Source organism: Fistularia commersonii, chromosome 13 (genome assembly GCF_037954325.1).
Source record: "Fistularia commersonii isolate RoL2024-O1a breed Wild chromosome 13, RoL_Fcom_v1.0, whole genome shotgun sequence".
NCBI classification, from domain to species: domain Eukaryota; kingdom Metazoa; phylum Chordata; class Actinopteri; order Syngnathiformes; family Fistulariidae; genus Fistularia; species Fistularia commersonii.
The window spans coordinates 2,482,123-2,506,349 of NC_141296.1; the positions used below are offsets into that span (position 1 = coordinate 2,482,123).

Consider the following 24,227-nt stretch of genomic DNA (forward strand, 5'->3'; position numbering starts at 1 on the left):
GGACCTAGAGGGGATTTGTGGGGAGGGGTTTCCTTTCTGCATCGCCGACAAAGAAACACACAACAATGTGATTCAAGACTCGGATATTACAAACCCTGCAAAGTTGACCGATCAGCCTCCGGGTCGTCGCGTAGCGTGAAATCTACTCGAGTTCTCGTGTATTTTCAGCTTTCGCCGAAAGATTGTCACGGTCAAAGACTAAAAACTAGGAGAAAGGGAAATTTTAGGAGTTTACTGGAGTTGTGGCGCGCTCCCGTCACTGAGTACATGGTGGTAATTTGATTTTTTTTTTTGCATAAGTCTTGTCAGTTTGTTTTAGAAGAAAAATATGAGGGTGGAACTTTTTTTGTTTTAGTTTTTCTACATTGTGGGAGTTATGTTTGGAATTGTTCAGAAACACAAATGCTAGATCAGTGGTTCTTAACCTTGCTGGAGGTACCGAACCCCACCAGTTCCATACGCGCATTAACCGAACCCTCCTTTATTGGAAAAATAAAATGATTTTTTTTTTTTTTTTTTAATTCAACATATAGGTATGTTTTACTTGTGCACAAAAATGAATCGTGCATCAACATGTTTTCAAAAAAACAGCAACGATACGAGGGGCTTTGCGATAATATTAAAATACAAGAATAGTGAGTATGTATCGTGTGCGCTTATCCATGCAAATGTAAAAATTAAAGGAAAAAAAAAGGTAATATAGCACAGCACAAATGGCAGATATGTATGCAAATACCGTACGGTAGAAACGGCGTTTCGCTTTACGACAGACCCCTTTGGCATGTAACCCGTCTTTAAGCGAGGACCGCCTGGAATGAAAACTTACTGCAAATCATTGTCACGTCTGCTGCTGCCTTTGAGAAACCAGTTCAGAAATATGCGTCAGCCAGTAATGACCAATTCATCACGAATTAGATGAGTCGGATGTGTGTCTTGACCTCCGTCGAACCCAGGTTAAGAACCACTGTGCTGCACAAAGTGTTGTTTATATGATGGGAGGTAAAAGCAGCAGGGATTATAGACTCAAAGATTTTAACAGTTAAGACTGAAAACTGAAAGTCAGAAGGAAATTCAGGGAATTTTACTTGATTTTTACTGAATTTTCCCGTCATCTGGATCCCAATAATAAGCTGTTAATCTGAGATGTTTCATAATGATGACTGAAATATCAAACGTGTTGAATATTTCAAGTCTTCACAGCGACGTGACCGCATGAACTCCAATAAAACCGGAAACGCGAAACCTGGTAGACAAACAATCGCCAGAGACGGTATTTGTTGTCGGTACGGACGTCCTTCAGAAAGAGCAACGGTAGCAGAAATACCGACGTATCGGGACTGAGCCGAGAAGGAAAAACGCTGGACAGAAATAGAGGCTTTGCGAATACCCCGCGAAAACATTGCACGATGGGAAAAAGACACTGAACTTACTTTTAAATAATGACCCTGCCAGATTCACAGAGACTAAAAACGCTCAAAAATTCGTCCACGGGTTTCCACGGGTCCTTTCCAATTAGTGACAAAGTTTCCTCATGTGTGTATAGGATAAGCAAAAGCTAAAGACCAAATCCGATCCGAAATGACGTTAGTCCAGAGAAAGGACTTTTAAGTGTCGGCTGATCCGGTTTGGCAAAGTGTTGAGTTTGTTCAATAACACAACCTCCCTTTTAATTTTTCAATAATCGTCGTACGGCTCTGACAGATAAATGACACCCGCATTCTTTTCTGTCAGCAACACCTGACGCTAAAACCTCCCCCTTGAAAGGATCTATTGTCTCACCTGCCAAAAGGCTTTCCAAGCTGTTTGGTTTACTAGCGTACGAGTTTTTAATGTCGTAAACATCAAGTCTGGACGCAAAGGATGGATTCGACAACAACGCGGGGTTTCTTTTAATGACACGAGACGCGTTACACAAGCGACGACAATGTTTACTCGAAGACAATGAGGTGTATAAAGCGAGTATAAAAATGGTGTTTCAGTACACAGCATGCAGAGACGTTGAGGATTTTAAGAGATAAAACAACTCGTGTCTTTCCAGTGAGATCTGCACAGTACGGCGGGGTAAAAAATAACATTTTAAAAAAATCGGAGGCACTCCTGGGTAGCACCCATAGTTTGACGACGACAGTAAAGCGATATAAGTGATAACGGGAGCAACGAAAACTGCTTCCCAAATTTCCCTGATTATATTTAAATATATACGACAACGGGATGATGCTTGGCACGAGCAAAAAAAAACCAAAACAAAACAAAAAACAATATGGCAGCCCTTCTTCTCCCAGCAATATTTAAGGGGTCAATAACTGCTTTGGTCGAACTGGAAAGTAGGGAGTGGCTAGCCAGCACGTGCACAAGGCAATAAGGCGTGCACGGAGGAGATATGAAGAGAAAAACCCAGCATTTCCAGACATGCACGTCTGGGCGACCTGATTTTTTTTTTTTTTTTTTTTTTTTCACGTGTTGTGATCATAACGGCATGAAGCGTTTTCGTTGTTTCGCCGTTGTTTCTCCTGGATTCACCCTCTCGACCTCCGAGCCTTCATGCAAACACATTTACAGCCTATTTGCTCATTCGGCCAGTCAGTAGTTAATATATTCATTTCAGGGAAATTAGCTTGAACTTCACGCCGCTCTTTTTTTTCCTCAACCCTAAAATCAAGTCACGTCAACACAGATTTAAAGCACTAGAACAGCAACATCACAAGCTGTGACAAACAATCATTGTCAAAGTGATATTTACATCATATATATATATATATATGTGTGTGTTTTTGCTATGCCTGTTCTGATTGGTTTGAAATTCCTCTTCACATATGGCTCGGGGTGAAGGGATGAAATGTTTGGAAAAAGTCCCGCGTGAAAGTGTCGTAAAAGAGGGAGGCCTCTCGTGTGATCGGCATGTCGAGGCGGAAAAGAGGCGTCAGAGGAAGTTGAGTTTGTCCGAGGTGTAAACATCGCAGTACGTGGAATCGGAGCTGAGAGGGGCGGGAGCAGAGGCGAAGGCCGCGCCCTTCAATTCGAACCGCGGGTCCGGGTCGGAGGCGATGGGGAAGGCCTTGGAATCAGCTGGAGCCGTCATCTTCGGAATCAGAATCAGAATCAGAAAAGCTTTTATTTGTCCCCGAGAAGCGGTTGGGGGAGGGTAAGAGCTTAAAAAGCTTAAAAAGCTTAAACAAAAAAAAACAACAAAAAAAAAAAAATCATATAAAAATTATTAATAAATAAATAAAAAGAAAAAAGGGGGGAAAAGATAATATATATATGTTTATTTATCTAAATAAATTACTTTGTGCAAATTGTCAGAACCAAAATAATTTTAGTCCATCTAAGAAAAATGTCTGCTACAGCGGGAGGTGAGGTGGAAGGGGAGACGTCCCAGATGAGGAAATGTAAAAGTACATAAAACTGAAAAAAAAGAAAAAAAAAATTAAAAATCATAAAAAAATTAAGCTAAAAAATGCATTGGTATAAGACACTTGAGATTTCATTCATTGAGGTAGAGCTTATAAAATACAAAATAAAATAAGTAAAATCAGAGTATTTAACGGCGGCATTTGTGATTTTAATTGTTTTATTCTGAATGAAAAACATGTAAATAATAAATAGAATGATAATAATATGTATTTATAATTCCTGTTTTAAAGTAAGATAAGAGAAAATTAATTGATCCCCAATAGGGGAAATTCTTTTTTCACCGCAGCATAACAGTTATAGGGTCAATAAATATAAATAGAGACCATTAGACGACAATTAGTAAATAGCAAAAGACATCAAACAAATAGACAGCAGAGAGAAAAACAACATCGAGGATAAAATTAGACAATAGAATGGGGAAAAAAAGAATAGACAACCAAAACAACATAAACAGTGACAACAGTAATGACAAAAATGAAGTAAATTAAAAAAAATTTAAAAAAAGCTGGATGTGAATGGGCTACGACCAACAACAGAAAATAAACAACAGAATTAGGGCGTGATACGTATTAATATTTTTCAGCAAATATCGTCCTCGGAACAAAGAGAATATATCATTTTCTCATATAATGAGAATATGTAACTTACCAGCATCCTTTTCTTTGCCCTGCTCCCTTCAGGCGTCACCATCGCCTCCGTCAAGTACAATTTCTCACTAATTTAAGCTCATTTCTTTGCAGATTCCACAAAAAGTTCTCTCAAATTTTTCATGACGCCAGCAAAAATCGCAAAACGACACACATGTTTGAAAATACGCCGGTTTAACCAGCCCTTCTATGCTTTAAATCAAATACGTATTTTATTGATCCCCGTAGGAGAAGTTCGTTGTCACAGCAGCGCAATTATAACCATATCAATAAATATGAATAGAAGAGACATACAATAGATGTATTTGTTGTTTATTTATTCATGGATGTTTTCTGTCTCTATTTATATTCATATTTACTTTACTTTTCTATTGTTTTGACTTGATAACTGTTACGCTGCTGGGAAAAAGGAATTTCCCTTCTGGGGATAAATAAAAGTTGATCTCATCTTAAAGAAAGAACAACAACAACAGAGATAAAAATAGACAACAGAATGGGGAAAAAAATATGGATTTATGCACGCTAAGCTTAGAGATCTTACCATAGCAAATGCAGGCGTCGTACGCTCGGCGTCACGGTGCACCTGCGGAGGAGCGGTAAATAAGAGATATAAGGACGGGAGAATAGAAACCAAAGTGTTAAAGCAGCGCCGCACACACACACACACACACACACACACACACTGACCGCCGCCTCGGCTGCAGAGTAGGTAAAAGGGCGGTTCGCGTTAGCCAGCGTCTGTCTGACGGCATTGGAGTCGCTCTGTGGATCAAATCGAATAAATATCAGACGTGTAACAATGTGGTTGTGATGGCGCGGCTAAAAGAAATGACCTGTCGGGGATGCGGATCGGATTCGTCGTCTCCGTCGGCGTCGCCCGCCTCCTTCTTGGACTCGCTCTTTCCGCAGCAGCAGCGTCGCAAACAGTAACAGCAGCAGGAGGTGAGGAAGACGCCCACGCCGATGCCGAAGTACGACTGTTCGTGAAGCAAAACTGCAACGGAGAATTGCGGAAACTTGACATCCGGGTACTTTGCGATTTGATCGGACGATCCTGGTCGCGTTTGTTGTTATTTTCTGGATATTTAAGAACTTTCGGAGCCACCTTGATTGAACGCCAATACCAATACTAGATGAAGAGGACGGTCAAAAAGATGCATTTAAATTACAAATTTAAATAAAACCGCCAAGAGCTGCAGTAAGATAACAAATGACTATTGCCTTTCTTCCTTTTAAGATAAGATAAGCTTTATTGATCCCCATAATAATCATAATATATATTTTTTTAATTCTTGTGTAAGATAAGATAAACTTTATTGACCCCATAATTATAATAATAATAATCATAATCATAATCACAACAATAATATATATATTTTTTTAATTGTTGTGTAAGATAATGTAAACTTTATTGATCTCCATAATAATAACAACAGCAACAATAATCCTCATAATAATAAGAATTGTTTTTTTATGCCTGTTAAAATACGATATGATAAGCTAAGATAAAATAAGATAAACTTTATTGATCCACGTAATAATGATAATAATAATGATCATAATATATATATATATATATATGTTTTTTGTTTTTTTAATTGTTGTCTAAGATAAGATAAAATAAGATGAACTTTATTAATCCCCATAATAATTATAATATATTTTTTTAATGCCTGTTGTAAGATGAGATAAGATAAATCTTATTGTTCCCATTAATAATAATAATAACAATAATAATAATCACAATTTTTTTTTAATTGCTGTGTAATATAAGATAAAATATGATGAAGTTTATTGATCCCCATAATAACAATAATAATAATAATAAAGATAAACACAATAATAACAATAATATATATTTTTAATGCCTTTGGTAAGGTAAGACAAGATAAAATTTATTGATCTCCCATAGGGGAAATTCTTTTGTCACAGCAGCATAACAGTTATAATGTCAATAAATATGAACATGAATATAAATGGACAGATGAAAATAGCTAAAGACATCTACAAATAAATAAACAGCGGAGAAAACAATAACAAAGATAGAAATGGGGAAAAAACAATAAGGGTGAACATAGACGACCAAAACTAAACAACAACATAAACAATGACAAAAGCAAAATTACAAGAAAAAAATTAGTAGAAATATGAGACCAACGAGGATAAAAAAATAAGACAACAAAGTTTGGGCGTGACACGTGCATGGCTGTGAGGTTGGGAGGAGGTTTTGCCCAGAAATATCATATCTTTGCATGTGTGTGTGTGTGTGTGTTTGGAAACTCACTGTGCATTTCCAGCGTCACCGTCAAGGCCAGGTAATCGTTCAAATCCCGGACCTCGAAGCGTCCGCTGCATGACCTCTTGAGTTTGGGGACCAAAATCCCGCAGGGCTCCAACAGCTTAAACCTGCCGCAGTAAACGTTCCCTTGATGCTCGGCGAGCGAACCTTCTTGGACGATGGTACGCGTGTCGTAGTACTCCTTTCCCGGGTAGAAGTAAATATTGCAGGATTCTCGTTCCAAGTCCAAAACGAAGCTCAGATTTTCTCCGGGACTCTTTTGAAAGATTTTCGCCTGCTCTGGAAAAGAGAAACACGAACATTAGGGACTCCGGAGGCGCGGAGTCGTCCGACGTACCGTCCCGATCGTCACCTGTCACTTCGATGGTGGTGGTGCTCAGTTTCTTCCCGTGCTGGTCGAAAAACGAGTAGAGGCCGTTGTTCCCGGGGGTCAAACGGGTCAACACGATGTGCCGGTCGGTCGGCTGCAGGGGACTCGACGGATCGTCTTTGGACCACAAGACCTCCGACCGGGAGGTGACGTAGGAGTTGTACTTGAGCGTGTGGGCATTTCTGGGCAGCCTTAACCTGTAAGAATCCCCGTATCTTTGCACAGCATCACTTTCCCCCAAGAGCCCTGCAGAGGAACGCAGCACCATGACGTCATGCAATCCATCCACATGCTTATCATCATTATCGCGATTATTATTAGTATCATTAAGAAGTCGTGCGCATCATTTACGTGCAATTTTAAGTGCGATGAAAGCCCGGCAATTGTGCACGTTTCGTGGAAATAATAAAAAATGATATTTTCGAATTTTACGCAACGTACCCAGAAACAAACCCGCGCCGAGAAACAGCAGCATGACGACAACGGACGACAACAAATGCGATTAAAATAAAAAAACTAGTGTGAATAAATCGTCTTCGATGCTGATCTCCTCATCGCCGTTTTACTCCATTGAGGCCATTGAGAAGATTCCCGTCACGACGATGACGCTTCGTGGGTGTGGGTGACCCCACCCCGCCATTCTCTCCCCGTGGTGCGTTCAGGTGCGATCCGGAAATTAGGGTTTCTGTTGACATGGCGGCCATTTTGTTTGGCTTCTCACACAAAAAACAAAAACAAACGCGGTGTCAAAATGAGCAGAGAAATAACTCCACTCTCTTTTCTGTCATTTCACATCTACAACGTGCGTTTTCAAACATTTTCAACGGAATTCTGTTTTTTCCTGAATGTTTCCCTTCCATTTTCCCAGCCGTCCCATAGAGGCAGCGTGTACTGTATGATAACAATCTTCTTCTTCTTCTTCTTCTTTCGGCTTTTCCCGTTAGGGGTCGCCACAGCGAGTCAACTTTCTCCATCTAACCCTATTCTCTGTATCTTCCTCTCTCACACCAGCTACTTTCATATCCTCTCTTACTACGTCCATAAATCTTCTCTTTGGTCTTCCTCGAGACCTCTTGCCTGGCAGCTCCAATTCCAGCATCCGTCTACCAATATATTCACTATCTCTTCTCTGTACATGACCGAACCATCTCAGTCTGGCTTCTCTGACCTTCTCTCCAAAACATCGAACATGTGCCGTCCCTCTGATAGATTCATTCCTGATCCTATCCATCCTGGTCACTCCCAAAGAGAACCTCAACATCTTCATCTCTGCAACCTCTAGTTCTGCCTGCTGTCTTTTGGTCATTGTAACAGTTTCTAGTCCATACATCATCGCTGGTCTCACCACTGTCTTGTACACCTTTCCTTTTATTCTGGCCGATAGTCTTCTATCACATAGTACCCCTGACACTTTTCTCCACCCATTCCAACCTGCTTGGACCCGTCTCTTCACCTCTTTTCCGCACTCTCCGTTGCTCTGGACTGTTGACCCTAAGTACCTGAAATCCTCCAGCTTCTTGATCTCCATTCCCTGTAGCCTCACCGCTCCACCCGAGTTCCTCTCATTCACACACATATATTCTGTCTTGCTGCGACTAACTTTCATTCCTCTCCTTTCCAGAGCATACCTCCACCTCTCTAGATTTTCCTCTACCTGTTGTCTGCTCTCACTACAGATCACAATGTCATCCGCAAACATCATGGTCCATGGGGATTCCTGTCTAACTTCATCTGTCAGCCTATCCATCACCATTGCAAACAAGAAGGGGCTCAGTGCTGATCCCTGATGGAGTCCCACCTCCACCTTGAACTTCTCTGTTACCCCTACAGCACACCGTACCAGTGTCTCACAGCTAGCATACATGTCCTGCACCAGTCCAACATACTTCTCTGCCACTCCAGACTTCCTCATACAATACCAGAGCTCCTCTCTTGGCACCCTGTCATATGCTTTTTCTAGGTCTACAAAAACGCAGTGCAACTCCCTCTGGCCTTCTCTGTACTTTTCTATTAGCATTCTCAACGCAAATACTGCATCTGTAGTACTCTTCCTAGGCATGAAGCCATACTGCTGTTCACAAATGCTGACTTCTGCTCTCAGTCTAGTTTCCACTACTCTTTCCCATAACTTCATTGTATGGCTCATCAACTTTATCCCTCTGTAGTTGCCACAATTCTGCACATCCCCTTTATTCTTAAAAATAGGCACCATCACACTTTGTCTCCATTCTTCAGGCATCTTCTCACTCTCTAAGATCCTGTTGAATAATCTAGTCAGAAAATCTACCGCTGCCTCTCCTAGACACTTCCACACCTCCACAGGTATATCATCAGGACCAACTGCTTTTCCACTCTTCATCCTCTTCAATGCCTTCCTCACTTCACTTTTACTAATTTTTGCTACTTTGTGGTCTACAATAGTCACCTCTTCTACCCTTGCCTCTCTTTCATTTTCCACATTCATCAGTTCTTCAAAGTACTCTTTCCATCTTCCCATCACTCTTCTAGCATCTGTCAATACATTTCCCTCTCTGTCCTTTATCACCCGGACCTGTTGTACATCCTTTGCATCTTTATCTCTCTGTTTCGCCAACCTGTATAGATCATTCTCACCCTCCTTACTATCCAACCGAGCATACAAGTCATCATAAGCCCTTTGTTTTGCCTTTGCTACCTCTATCTTTACCTTTCGCCGCACCTCCCTGAACTCCTGTCTGTTCTCTTCAGTCCTCTCAGTATCCCACTTCTTCTTCGCTAACCGCTTTCTCTGTATACACTCCTGCACTTCCTCATTCCACCACCAAGTCTCCTTATCTACTTTCCTTCCAGATGACACACCAAGTACTCTTTTACCTGTCTCCCTGATAACACTAGCTGTAGTTGTCCAATCATCTGGAAGCTCACCCTGACCACCCAGACCCTTTCTCAACTCCTCCCTGAAAACCATGCAACACTCCTCCCTTTTCAGCTTCCACCATTTTGTCCTCTGCTCTGCCTTTGTCCTCTTCATCTTCCTTGTCACCAGAGTCATCCTACAAACCACCATCCTATGCTGTCTGGCTACACTCTCACCTACAACTACTTTGCAGTCACTAATCTCTTTCAGGTTACCTCGTCTATACAAGATGTAGTCTACCTGCGTGCTCCTACCTCCGCTCTTATAAGTTACCCTATGTTCCTGTTTTTTCTGGAAAAAGGTGTTCACTACAGCCATTTCCATCCTTTTTGCAAAATCTACCACCATCTGTCCCTCTGTATTCCTATCCTGGATACCAAATCTGCCCATCACTTCTTCATCCCCTCTATTGCCTTCACCGACATGTCCATTGAAGTCTGCACCAATGACCACTCTCTCATTTCTGGGAATATTCTGCATCACTTCATCTAACTCATTCCAGAACTTCTCCTTCTCTTCAGATTCACATCCCACCTGCGGGGCATAGCCACTAACAACATTGAGCATCACACCTTCGATTTCCAGTTTCAGACTCATAAGTCTATCTGACATTCTTTTCACCTCTAGGACGTTCCTAACAAACTCCTCCTTCAAGATAACTCCTACTCCATTTCTCTTCTTGTCAGTACCATAATAGTACAACTTAAAGCCTGCTCCTAAGCTTCTAGCCTTACTACCTTTCCACCTGGTCTCCTGGACACACAGTATATCCACCTTCCTTCTCTGCATCATGTCGACCAGCTCTCTACCTTTTCCTGTCATAGTCCCAACATTCAAAGTCCCTACTCTCAGTCCCAGACTCTTTCCCTTCCTCCTCTCTCTCTGCTTCCGAACACGCACTCCACCTCTTCTTCTTGTTCTTGTTCTTCGACCCACAGTAGCCCAATTTCCATTAGTACCCTGTAGGTCATCAGTACCAATGGCGGTCGTTGTTAACCCGGTCCGCGACCGATCCGGTATGGTATAGTTTTGGTTGTCTCGCATATTTGGTTTTGGCAAAAGTTTTACGCCGGATGCCCTTCCTGACGCAACCCTCTGCATTTATCCGGGCTTGGGACCGGCACAGGGAGACACTGCTCCGTGCCCCCCCAAGGCAGGCTTGGAGAGGCACGGGCCAGTGCCGCCCTGAGGCTGCATTGTACTGTATGATAACAATAATAATAATAATAATGATGAAAACAAATCATGTATCTATGTATTTACCTGAAGTTTGGTATTATTCCTCTTTTTAACTTTATCACTAACGATAATAATAATAATAACACCAACAATAATAATAAGGATAATAATAATAATGATAACAATACCAATAATAACAACAACAATAATAATAATAATATGCACAAGATCAGTGGTCCTCAACCCGTTTCTTTACCTCTTAAAACTACTACTACTTCTACTACTAGTAATAGTAATAATAATCATCATCATAATAACAAAAACAATAATAATGGTATTATAATTATTATTATTATAATAATTACTAATAATATTACGTCATTTATTATTTTAATATTATCTAATATTATATTATAATATTTCATTTTGAATAATCCATTACTTTATTTTTGTTATTGCTATTGTCACTCTGTGTATGTTGGAATTTTGGTTGTCTATTTTCTTATTGGTTATTTTTCCCATTCTGTTGTCTTTTCTTATCCTTGATGTTGTTTTCTCTGCTGTCTTTTTATTTGTGGATGTCTTTTGCTATCTTCAAATCTTCTTCTAATTGTCTCGATTTATATTTATATTCATATTTATTGACATTTATAACACTTAGCTGCTGTGCTAAAAGAATTTCCCCTATGGGGGATTAATAACGTTCATTATCACTATTATTATTATTGACAATAACAATATGCACTAGATCCCGGTCCCCCTGGATCATTTGGTACCAGTCCACAAAGACAATCTTTCTTGGTACAAATTAATTGCTTTTTTCATTAGACCTTCCAGATCTTTTTATGAAAAATGACTATTTACGCCTTCGCCTGCTACTTCCCCTACCGCTGCACTTCATAGTGTAATTGCCTCATATTAAGTGTAATCATATTCAGATTAAATATTGTGATGTGACAAAAGTTTTCAGTATTTGAACCCCGGTGCCTCTAACTGGGCTGTGGAAACATTTTTATAAAATGTTTTATAAAACTGGTCAACGGTACAAAAAAGGTTGTGGACCGCTGACCTAGATTATGGCACACGTGTCAAACTCAAGGCCCGCGGGCCAAACGTGGCCCGTCATGTCATTTTCTGCGGCCTGCGAGAACATCTTAAAGGGTCTGATTGTCTTCAAATAAACAAGTCAAAGATGCGCATTGACCTAAAACTACATTTCCCACAATTCATGTCGAACACGTTACCCGCTAACTGACAGCAGTGCATCCACATCGATACCATTTTCACCTGTTTCTTGAATTCTTTTCCACACTCTGTTGCTCGTTGACGCTAAATACTTGAAATCCTCCAACTTCTTGGATCTCCTCTCCCTGCAGCCTCGCCGTTCCAGCCGGGTTCCTCTCACTCACACACACATATACTCCGTCTTGCTGCAAACTAACCTTCATCCCTCTCCTTCTTTGTGACGTCAAAATACTCAAATATTCCAGATTCCCGTATAATCGAGAACAACAGTGTGGTGAAAGCAAATGACCTCCAGAGAACCTCACAGTTCAACAGGTTGTAGTCATTTCTCTGTACTTTATTACACAGATACCTTGAAGTCACAATTCCTTGCATGCTGAACAGAAAAACATCAGTGTAGAATATCACTACTTACATTGAAATTTATGTTGAATATATTTATATATATTTAGAAAAATGATCTATTTCTGAAAAAAAAACCAAACAGCATATTTAAAAGAAACTGCCAAAACTTACAAAGAGTATTCAAATGCTTCACAAGTGGTTTTGCAACATTCCGATAGGCTGTAAAAAATATATGATAAAAACAGAAATATTGTAGTAGCAAAGTGTATGCAGAAACAATTCTGTAGAAAAGATGAGGTTACCTGAGAAGTGCTTAAAAAAAAAGGCCACTTAATACTTATATAAAGGTTAGTAATGAGGTCAGATGGACTCCAGTAAGGAGCCTTCAATATTTTGCGTCTGATCCACGGAAACCGTCAGGTTGCTCTTAAAAATTGGAGCAACGAAAAAAGCAGCAGCTTATTAGTGCGGATATTATACTTTCCATTGCAACCAGAGTTCATGGCACATACATTTAGTTGTTTTTTTTTTTTGTTTTTTTAACCTTTAGCAGGTAAATTCACGAGAAACACAATGTATGCAAAAAAAAAAAAAAAAAAAAGGCGAGACTAAAGAAAATAGGAATCAAGTAATCAGACTATGAATATGTGACCTCCCAGTGAGTCGTCTGGTTGGTTGCTGAAATAACAAAAGAGATGAAAACTGTTCCCAGAAGCAGACATACGGTATACACTAATTGGTCAGATGGCATTTTTATGTGCTTTTTGCAGCTTAAAAAAAAAAAGAAAAAGTCCGACACGAAACATTAGTATGTGTCCAAAATAAAATAATATTCGGTGTCACACAGTGGCTCTTATTTTCTATGTTAACCCCAGTCTTTTGGGTTTAAATTGATTTATATCTAAGGGGTCAGCAACCCGCGGCTCCCTATGGCTTTCGAAGATAATTACCTGGTATTTAATTCAAATGTATTTTATTTTAGGTCACCCATTTTTAAAATGTCATTTTAAATTTGAAGATTATGAAGATCTTGTAACAGCTTAATAAAACGTGTTAAAATATTTTTGTCGCTCTTAATGAGACACAGAGAGGACGGCATTTTTGGATTGCTGCCGGTGGATAATTTAAGTCTGGCTTTTTTTTTTTTTTTCATAAATACAAGAAGGACTCAAAAAAAGACACTGCGTGTTTTGCTTAAACTTCAACCAAAGGTCTTTTTTTTTTGGAGTTCAAAACCTTTTGTTGCTTGCAGTAATGTCATTTTGTTTTCTCTGCAGTTGTTCGTTGATTTAAAAAAAAAATGCAGCACATACTTTGTTTCTACATAGCATAAAGGCAAATAAATAACATTATATGCCGTGTTAATTCATTTTAAATTTTAGAAGGGTTGTGTGGCTCCCGGTGTTTTCTTTACTGCGGAGAAACGGGTCCAAATGGCTCTTTTGAGTGGTGAAGGTCGCCGACCCCTGATCTGGACTTTGAGTGCACAAACTGGCATCACTTACGGGTTCAGCGTATTTCTTAAGAAAAGTTGAGTTTATCTGAGAAGTAAACGTTGGTGCAGGTTGAGTCAGAGTCCAGAGGCGGAGCGGAAGGCAATCCTTTTAGCTCATAAATAGGCACAGGATTTGAGGAGAGATAATTGGGTTCTGTGGAAAGAGGTTCGGTGGCAGCCGGGGCCGCTGGATCTGCAGCCTAGGAGGGGGGACAGTTCATCAAAATTATATCGGTGTTTGTAAACCTTTACAAATTCTTAAGTAAGGATGCAAAAATGTTATCTTAAAAAAAGCACGTGCATATAAGTTTCATTAAAAGAACACGCCGACCTATTGATCCGTCAGCCATTTTAAGGTCTGATGTTTGAAAACCTGTAAGATGCACATTTCGGATTCTGATTTCATGATCAGTTTGCCGACGATACTGGTGTCGTTGCGTAAAATCCGTTATCTAATGTACCGTCATTTCCAGACTAGAAGCCGCTACTTTTTTCACACGCTTTGAACACTTTGACTTAAAACAATGATGCGGCTAATTGGAGGCTAATTTATCGGCTAAAGTAGGACAAAGCAGGGATAGGAAATGGATGGATGGACTTTTCCTTGTGTTATTTATCATTCATCTTTTCCATCAGCCGTGTTCAGAAAAAGAACATTACCAGTGTGTAATTGTGGATGTTACCAGTAATTAAAAAGTGAAAAAAAAAAAGGTTCCTGTGTAAATATCTCATGTTACAATATGGACACCTGCAGCCTATATATGGACCCTTATATTTATTTAGTTCTTTTAAGCCGGTGCGGCTTATATTCGGGTGCGCCTAATAGTCTGGAAATTACGGTATTCATTTTTTGAACATCTAAAAAGCCCTTTCACATTGAGCACTGATAAGCAAATGACTTCATTCAAAGTTGTCAAAATCATTTCACATTTGCCTCTTGCACTCGTGCGCTTCCAAGTATTCTGTGCTCGTGTCTGGGTGTGTTACCTGGGGCTGAGGCTCAGGCTGAGGCTGAAAGTGGAGCTGAAACTGGGGCTGAAACTGGGGTGGAGCCTCAGGTTGGGGCTGAGGCTCAGGTTGGGGCTGAGGCTGAGACTGAGGCTGGTTCACATGGATATCCATGATGTTGTTTATCTAAAAGGTGAAATAATGCATTTAAGTCAGTACTGGCAAAATCAGAACAAGGCACTTCAAGTGTACAGTGGAACCGTGACTTACAAGTGCATCAACTTGCGGGTTTTCCGAGCTACGAGCCGCCGCTCGGTCGATTTTTTTTTAAATTTTACCTCGTGATACGAGCCGAGATGTGAGTTACAAGAGGATGGCCCGGCGGAAATCATCGAAGTCGCTGTCGGAAAGATACCGTGACGGAGAGCATCATCTGCGAGTGGCGCAGCAAACGGCGGCGCCAGTCGGGGATTTAATAATTTTAAAAAGAGGGCTGGCGTTCACCCCGTCACTAATTTAAAGGTAGCGCTAGCGTGTAGCATTGGTTGAAATTTTTATTTAGCAAGATATTGTAGCATTAAGCGTGTTGTGAGTATGTTAAGCGATAGAGCACGCCTTCATGGTCAGTGCATTTAATAAAAAACATTTTTTTATGCATTAGATGTCATTTATAAAGAGCATTTTTCTCATTTAAAATCCAAATAGCGTTTCCATTCGTTATAAGATAAGATAAGAACAACTTTATTTATCCCGAAGGAAATTGTTGTGCCAGAGTTTCAAGCAAAAACATAACAATAATAGATAATAGTAGGAAGGAGGGAGAATAAGAAATACAATAAAATATAAATTGTCAAGGTTAAGGCTATCAAGTGTTTTAAGGTCTTAAGTACATGGTGGTGAAATTTGATTTGATGTACAAGCAACTTGTGTGACGAGCTCGGTCACGAAGGAAAACTCGTACGCCAAGGTATTCGTGGATTTAGTAAATACAAAAAAAAAAAAAAAAATAGGACCTGTGACCCGTGGAAGATGGTCGTTGGCGCCCCAGTGATGATGGGATTCATCGACTGGTGAGAATAACGGAAAGGGGGAGGTGGAGGTTCAGAGGGTTGAGTTGTGTCCTGCAATCAAATCGAGGAACATTTGCGTTTAAAGACGGCAAATAACAATCGTACTCCATTCACTCGGAAGAGTATTGTTGTGCTTACATGGTAGTACACGGCGGGAGGAGCTTCATCTTCACGTTCCCCTTTAGACTTGCTCTTTTTACAACAGCACTTCTTCATGCAACAGCAGCAGATCGTCACCGCAAGACCGATGACGCAGGCGATCACGATGTAAACGTAAGGCGCCGTAGCGGCTGCGTTGGGCAGACAGAACCGAGTGATTAAAGTTGGTCATCTTCGGATAAAATCATCCACGCAAAAGAAGAATTTCGCCGTCACTCGCCTATGATGGTCACTGTGGCAACCAAGACCAGGTTGTTATCTTCGTCCATGAAATCATATCTGCCGGAATCCTCAACTAATGTGGAGGATAGTTTAAAGCCGCCGTGGACCAACTTAAGTCTGTCGTCAAATCTTTCATGAGATAAGGCACCTTCTTCCACGATATGTATGGGGTTGCCGCTCTCAGCCGGGGTGAAGATCACGGTTTGCAGTTTAAAGATAACCGGAAATGCGATGAGGAGATACTCACCCTCGTCCTTCTCATAGGTTTTCTTGTGCGCTGCGTGTTTGACAAAGAATCGATTTGAATGAGAACATGAAATGTAGCATATGGCAAACCGAATGGTTGGAAATCCATTTTCTACCAAGCGTTACCTGACACTTGAAGTAACATCCTTGACAGAAAAGTCCTGTCTCTACCCCAGAAATTATAGTAGCCCTCGTCTTGATGCGTGACCTCTGAAAATACGATGTCGTTCTGCCTTCCGAGCCAGATGTTCTTCCTGATACCCGAAAGGTTGGTGCGATTCCACACGACTTCTGGCGGACCGTTGCTAGTGAGAGAGCTGAATTCCACAATTTCTGGCCTGCCAGGAACCCAGATCTTCTCCGTGGTCCGGAAAAGAAAATTCTTCTTTGAGGCGCATTCTGAAAAAAAAAATAAAAACAAAACACAGGAAATAAGGACGGGCACTACGTGAGGACGAGCTCTTTCAAAGCACGGGAAGCGTAACCTTCTAACAAACTGGGTTTTGTAAAGTTCTCACCCAAAACATCCAGCGTTATGACATCCTTAAAGCTGCCATCCTTTTCTAAGACGGAAAAAGTTCCGGTATCTTCAAATGTGACATGTTGGTAATGAGTGTACAGATAGGAAATCTTTATATGTGAGTCGACTGCCTGCAAAGAATAGGTGGACAAAAAAAAAAAAAAAAAAAAAGAATTGACTTTTTCTTATCTGTCAAACCTTGCTTTGCATACGATATCAACCAAAATACAGCTGATAGTCAAAAAAAACAAACAAACAAACAGAAACCACTCACTTTGCTGTTTTCCATAATCAGCCTTCTGGATCCCCCTCTTTTCGGAGTGAAGAACAACTTTCCAGAGAAATAATGGGGTGAGAACTGTATTGGCAGTTCCAAATCTTTGCCATAGCACACCTGCTCAACATACCCAAATGAACCTTCCATGTAGAAAAAGACATAAAAAGAAGAGACAGACATGGAAAAGTTAATGAACGTCCGCTCAATATCATTTGAGAATATCATTCGACACCTTAGATCGCAAGTGTCAAACTCCAAGGACAAATGTAGCCAATGTTTGTCTAAAAATAATTTGTTTTAAAGCACACGTTGACCATAAACCGCATCTGCAACAATGCATTTTAAATGTCATCTGCAATGGTAATTTGGCGTTTCACCACTAGCTAGACGTCAAGGTGATTTTCCCGACCAAACGGAATTAGGAAATTGCCAGCGGAATAAAAAAAAAAAAAACAGGTGAAAAACCAGTATGTCTTTTGTGTTATGAGGCGAAACTCACACCAAATTCAAGGATGCTAAATTTAAATTTAGCCTCCAAGAAAAACAAAGAATTTTGCAGCAGAATTTAAAGGCAGCAGAATGGGTTTGTGAAAAGCTGGATATCTCTTAGAGATTGTGGATTTTTAAGCTGGCACCTCCAGGGGGAGGCGGGATTGACTTGGTGGGTTCAAGGACAGGCAGCGTCACCTCATTTTTTCTTTTTTTGTTATTATTACTGAATATGAGAACACACAAATCGATTAAAAATTGAGACGAGAAAGAAAGAAAAATAAAAGTGATGCAAACCCAAAACCAACTATATTTCAATAGAGTTCTGAGCCCTTGACTGTGACAAAAAAAGGTTATGGATGAAGTTAAATTGTTTATATTTATTTACTTGTGGGTTTCAAACAACACATTTATTTTTACATTTTCATGCAAATGCGCATGTAATATTTGTAATCTGAATGCATGTAGATGTGTATATAAATGTTGAATACACTGTTATTTAACTGGTGTAATTTAATTCATTTTAAATTACATTGCTTTTTGTTACATTCATACTATTAAAATGCCGATGCTGAAAACGCAGAAAGATTTGATAATGTGCATTTTGCAACCTGTTGCTCCCTTTAGTTTCTCATTTTGGCAGTGCTAATTAGTGCCTTATTTCTTGGCTTGTTAAAAATTCACTTTTCATCCCATACATATATTATTTGAAATAATATAGATGTTATGCCGCAAGACATTTCTACAAATCGTCAGAGTCAATCATTTGTTGTTGTTTTTTTTTTTATATTTTTTTAACTCGACTGACTGTGTGGTATGTGGTGTGTATGTGTATTTATTCCTCTTTTTTTAACGCCCGCAAATGTCATTTTCTTTGCATAATGATCATAAAGGCATTCACTCATAAGGCATTCCTATGCGAGCTAGATAATTGTAAATGTTTGTGATCATGGGTTGGTTGTCAATTCGTCTGAAAGAGAGCTCTGAAAAAAAAAAAACATTTTGAGAGACAGGACAAATTTAATTTTATAGAGATAAGCTGGGCAGGGTAACCGAATTAAGAGAGAGAGACAGAGAGGTTGGTAGGTGAGATCAACTGGCGGTTGAGCTGAACTGACTTTAAACAGGAGGGCGAGCAGCACATGTTGTCAGTTAAAAGCTTGTAAAAAGCAACACACAATGCCTGAAAGCTGCGATGAAGATTTTAAACCCTTTGTTTTGCAACTCTGTCCCAACGAGGCCCCTGCAATTTGAAGAGGCGCTAAAATCTAGGAATAAGGCAGTTAGATTGGCTCATGTATATATTTCACGACATTACAGATTTTCGCGCTGGCTTCGTAATAATATAAGGAGATTTGTGATAAACCTGTGCATCAACTGTCTGATTGAAGAGTTCATCTCTCAAAATTCAACAGGATTTACATTTGAAAGAAAAGGGAGCGATTGTTGACTTTGGATTGAATGTTAATCATTAAATCAAATTCAAGGATTCAAGACTTGTCGTGGCACAGAGTGCAATTAAATTTGGAATTTGCAGCTCCCAAGCTCAGTGTCATCAAAAACAGACACAAAACAACCTTAAAAGGCAAGACGCGACACAAGAATAAAACAAAAGCAGCATTTCTGGGTTTGTAGTATAAGACAGATAAAATTTAAGACAAAAAATATAAAATAACATCTAGATAATAAATAGATAAATATAAAGAAAAAGTAAAAATATAATACATGATAAAAAATGTGTAGAAAAAGTGAAAAAAAATATATATAATAAGATAGGAAAAAACAAAACAGTGAGTATGTAGGTGTGTGCTTAGGGTTTATTGCATTGTACTGTATGCAAGATTGAAATGTTCAAGGTTATGCCGAATTTAATGCAATGACCGCTCTGGTGTTATATTGTTTCAATCTGTTTGGTTTTGCATCAATTGTCCTAAACCGCATCCTTGAGGGCAGCAGTTGGAGTAGATGGTGGCGGCGGTGGGATGGATCCCTGTGGATGCTGTGGGCTCTCCTGAAGCAGCTTGTGTTAGAGATGTCTTCAAGTGATTGGACAGATCATTTTTTTTGTTTCTGGTCTTCTGCAGCGCCTTCCTTTCTGCTACTGCGCATCTGGCGAACCAGTGAGATTCCGCAGCTCAGGACAGACTCCACGGTGCAGCGATACAAGGACACAAACAAGTTCTTGGTGAGGTTGTTCCTCAGCCTTTGGTGTACATTTTTCAGCAGTGCCGCGGTGTTAGTTGTCCAGGTCGGGTCCTCCAAGTACCTGAAATCCGGGGCCCTCTCCACTATGTCTTCATTGATGAGATTATCAAATTTCCTCCTCTTGAAATCAACTATGAGCTTCCTCGTCTTGAAGATATTGAGGACGAGGTTCTTCCTGAAGCCCAGTGCTGACGGTTTTCCTACCTCATCCCTGTAAGTTGTCTCATCTCCTCCTGAAATGAGGTGTGATACTTTGGTTATCCCCAGACCTGAGGGCACTGTTCCTTTCTTTTAAGAGTATTTTGACCTCTCTGGTCATCCACGGCTTGACAAATTCTTTGTCTGGTTAGGTAACACCTGAGTTTGTCTGTCCGCTGTGACAGTTGAACTGGTGTTTGGTGTAACATAACACAGTCGAGGTGTACACTACCAGATCCTGATCTTGAAAAATGTCCCGGTTGGTGTTTTCGAAACAGTCCCGCAGCTGCTGACAGCCACTATCAGGCCAAATATTTCGTTTTTTCTTAAAGGTGGTATATGTAGGTAACAGTAGCAGGGACTTGTGATCAGATAGGCCACGGTGAGAGAGCTGTATGGCCTTGTAGCTGCGCTTGATGTTTGTAAGATAACATGTTATTGATCCCCATGGGGGGAAATTCTTTTGTCGCAGCAGCAGAACAATACCAATAAATAGGAATATAACTGGGAGACAATTAAGACAACAACAAGGATAAAAACGGACGACAGAATGGCAACAAGGATTAAAATAGATAAGCAGGATTAGGACCTGAGATGTGTGAATGAGTGAGGTAGTGAGGTCACGGTAGCACAGATGCACCTCTGGCCGGTCGGAGTTTGTGCCGTCAAACTGCTTGATCCAGTCTGATGGCCGTGGGCATAAAGGAGCTTCTGAGGTGTTGGGTTCTGCACCGCGGTGCCATGAGCTGTTGGCTGAATGAGCTGTCCATCAGCTAGAGCGCTTTGTGCAGGGCGTGGGAAGGAATCAAGATCATCCAAGTTCAGTCCCACCACTGAGCTGCTTTTCTTCACCAGCATGTTGAGCCTTTTGACCTCGCCAGTCCTTGCGACACCCCACCAGCACACTCCCACAAAGAAGAGCACACTGGCTACCATGGGCTGGCAGAAGGTCCTGAGGAACCCGCTACGGACACAAAACAACCTCAGTCTCCTCAGGAAGAAAATCCTGCTCTGACTTTTCCTGGAGACGGCATCTGTGTTATGTGACCAAATATATATGGACTTTATCCAGAGTATTTTCACCTCTGATGGCACCTTTAACATGTTGATGGAATTTAGGGAGCACTACCTTCAAATCAGCGTGGTTAAAATCCCCTGCATTAATATAGGCTGGTGTTCTGTTGGTGGCTAGCAGCATTGTGCAGCCGGTTAAAGGCTATGTGTGCACACAGCAGTCACTATAACAACAGTAAACTCTCGTGGTAGGAACGTGGGTCTGCACTTAACGGTCCTATACTCTAAGTCTGGAAAGAAGTGGCTAGTGATGATTTTTGCGTTGGTGCACCAGTTCTTATTCACGTAAATGTACAGTTGGCATCCCTTGCTCTTACCGGTGTTACTGTCCGTTGTGGCAGTGCGCTGTGCGGCCCGCCGGCTCTATCCCCGTGTCCAGAGTGGATGAGTGGAACCAGGACTCCATTATCAGTAGAATACAACAGTCCTGGAGGAGGCTGTTTGCAGGGATTTGTAGTTTCAGCGCGTCCATTTTATTTGATTGATCTGGCATTTGAGAGGAAGATGCTGGGAAATGGTTATTTGTGCGGCCAGGCAACCCCGCTTCTGTTTTCTCCTTCTCCATCACCTCCTCTTCTTCCTGCCCGCTGGAATGATAATCCAAGGTGTTCGGGCTATGTCCGGTGGTATATTGTGCGTTCAGATAAAGTCGCTGCTCACTGTGTGTTTATTCCTGAGTCCAATGCTGGGTAGACTCGTACGACCGTAGACAGGGTTTGCATGGCTGACTGGATGAGTTATAACAAAAATAGTGAGTATTACAAGTGACAGTGAGTAATGGCAAATAACACGTGAATAGTAACGCATTAAAAAAAAAAAAAAAAAAAAACACATCAACTAACACTGATAGTACTGAAAAAGAGAGGAGCTACGAGCCGCATGCTCATGCGTGCCACGATCTTGGCTTACATTATTCCTACTTTAAAGAAATAAACAGTTAAAGTTCATGGATAAACTTATCATCAGCTGAGAGCTAAATAGTAATCGTAATTGATTGTTAAATAGTACGCGCTTTACCAGCATTGCCACTCTATACACTGGTGTGTAACTGGTGTGTAATAGTGGACGAGTTGGGGGGTTAAGACGAGAAGTGAGGTTAAGACAAGGATTATTACTGAAGAAGAGAGTAATTCTCTCCAGGAATTAAGCAGTTTAGAGCAGCAAGGTATGGGGGTTGGTGTTCCCGTTAATGAACACCAGGTATACAGATGTTCCTTTTTAGATGGATTTATTTCTGCGGTCTGAAATAACAATACATCAGAACCATCAGTATACTACTATACAGTACAAACAGAATAATAAAAGACAATATTTCACTAAACAAAGTATTATATGAATTATATAACAAACAAACCATTCATAATGGGCTCATGAACAGGATGTGGTCTGCTGATAAACTTTACACAACAGTATCACTTGTTGTGTTAAGTTAGCATTCACCTTTGATATTAAATATAATTAAACTCACCTTTTATCATTCACACACAAAAATAAACCAAGGAAACCAGGTGAACACAAGGGAAGGGGAAAAACCCAACAAGCCTCTGCTGCACTAAAAAGGGAAATATAGCTTCTACCACATCATGCATTAAGGAGTGTGGGATCTATGAGAACCCACCGACACACATGAACTGAACGGTATTATTTCAACAACAGTTAAATACACTGAAATAAAGCGGGCTTTCTAACAATTACAAAAGTCTGGAAATTGCAAAATGGCCTAGTGCAACATCCTTGTAAAGGTGTCTGGATTTTCAAATAGCGGCCACATATTATAAGTCAATAAGAATTTTGACAAACTAGCTCCCAGCACAAATATAATATATTTACACACATATACACATATACACACATATCTGTATTCTCTGTATATGTCTGTGCGGTGTCCTTGAGTGTCAAGTAAATATAAGTAAACAAGTGAGTAATATATAATATAGTAATAGTCAGTAAATAAATAGGTAATAATAAGTAAGTAAATATAATATGGCTGTGTGTGTGGGGGGGGTGAGTGTGTGTGTGTGTATATATCTATATATATATATATGTGTATATATCTCTATATATATTTATGTCTGTATGGTGTCATGGATTGTCGAGTAAGGGGCGTGGATAAAATGTGGTACTACTTTTATTATTATTATTATTATTATTATTGTTGTTTTTATGTGATAAGAGGCTTAAACACCACCATTATTTATATTATGAAATCCAAGGCAAAAGATGACAAGCACACATGGTCACGTGACCCGCTCCAGGACGATATACAGTGTTTTTATGGATATTTGGTAGACTTTACATTACAGCAGATTAAGTTGCTTGCAGACACTACACATTGTCTTTTTGTTTATTTTTTAATTCAGTTTAGCCAAAATTAGCTGAATTTGCACATGAAATTTCCGTGAAAGCGTGGGAATGACTTTTACTCACCAGTGAGGAAACATAGGACGAAAAAGGCCTTCAGAAACATGACCTCCGGGAGTAAGACGAGAGTCAACAAGTTTTCCAATGAATAAAAGTTAGGGACTTTTTTTTAAAAAAGTGCTTGTTCAATAGGTAAGATTTGAAAAAATGGACTTGACTTACGATGAAGGAGAAAGAGGGAGGGCTCCGTTCTCGCTCCTTCACAAATATTTTCTATGACGCCGACGGGGCGAGGCTTCTCAACCTGTTTGCGTCGAGATCTCGTACAATCCCGCGAGAGCCGGCGCAGTCCGCAGAGAAACATCTGCGCATGTGCAGTACATGATGGAGCATATCGGAGGCTTCATGTAGTGACTGAACATGTTCATTCCCTCAATCTGTATTTTGGTTTTAATTTTTTCGTATTAAAACGTTATGCATGTATCTAAAAACCCATGTACATATTAATGTTCCACAGTCCGCAAATATTAAACATTACATGGGAAACTGTGGAAAGTACTTCTCAAAT

General features: G+C 40.2%; 1 protein-coding gene across 1 annotated transcript; it reads right to left on the reverse strand.

Moving 5' to 3' along the window:
* Nucleotides 1–505: 505 nt before the first annotated feature.
* On the reverse strand, nt 506–23,980 carry LOC147227538 (uncharacterized). Its single transcript, XM_086157684.1, has 15 exons — nt 23,726–23,980; nt 17,330–17,472; nt 17,054–17,186; nt 16,662–16,934; nt 16,288–16,566; nt 16,047–16,198; nt 15,852–15,959; nt 14,878–15,024; nt 13,919–14,090; nt 6,698–6,976; nt 6,346–6,639; nt 4,895–5,055; nt 4,749–4,823; nt 4,603–4,644; nt 506–3,079 (listed from the first exon to the last, which is right to left on the reverse strand). The coding sequence occupies exons 1-15, from the start codon at nt 23,763–23,765 to the stop codon at nt 2,921–2,923; spliced, it is 2,457 nt and encodes an 818-aa protein (XP_086013810.1). The 5' UTR covers nt 23,766–23,980; the 3' UTR covers nt 506–2,920.
* Nucleotides 23,981–24,227: the final 247 nt, after the last annotated feature.

What these genes read in the sequence shown, in the direction of transcription:
- LOC147227538 (XM_086157684.1), bottom strand. Translation starts at nt 23,765, where the DNA reads ATGTTTCTGAAGGCCTTTTTCGTCCTATGTTTCCTCACTG. An exon ending in GATGTTACTTCAAGTGTCAG is followed by an intron (nt 16,567 to 16,661) that starts GTAACGCTTGGT and finishes TCAAACACGCAG; the next exon opens with CGCACAAGAAAACCTATGAG. An exon ending in CCGATCCGCATCCCCGACAG is followed by an intron (nt 4,824 to 4,894) that starts GTCATTTCTTTT and finishes TTTGATCCACAG; the next exon opens with AGCGACTCCAATGCCGTCAG.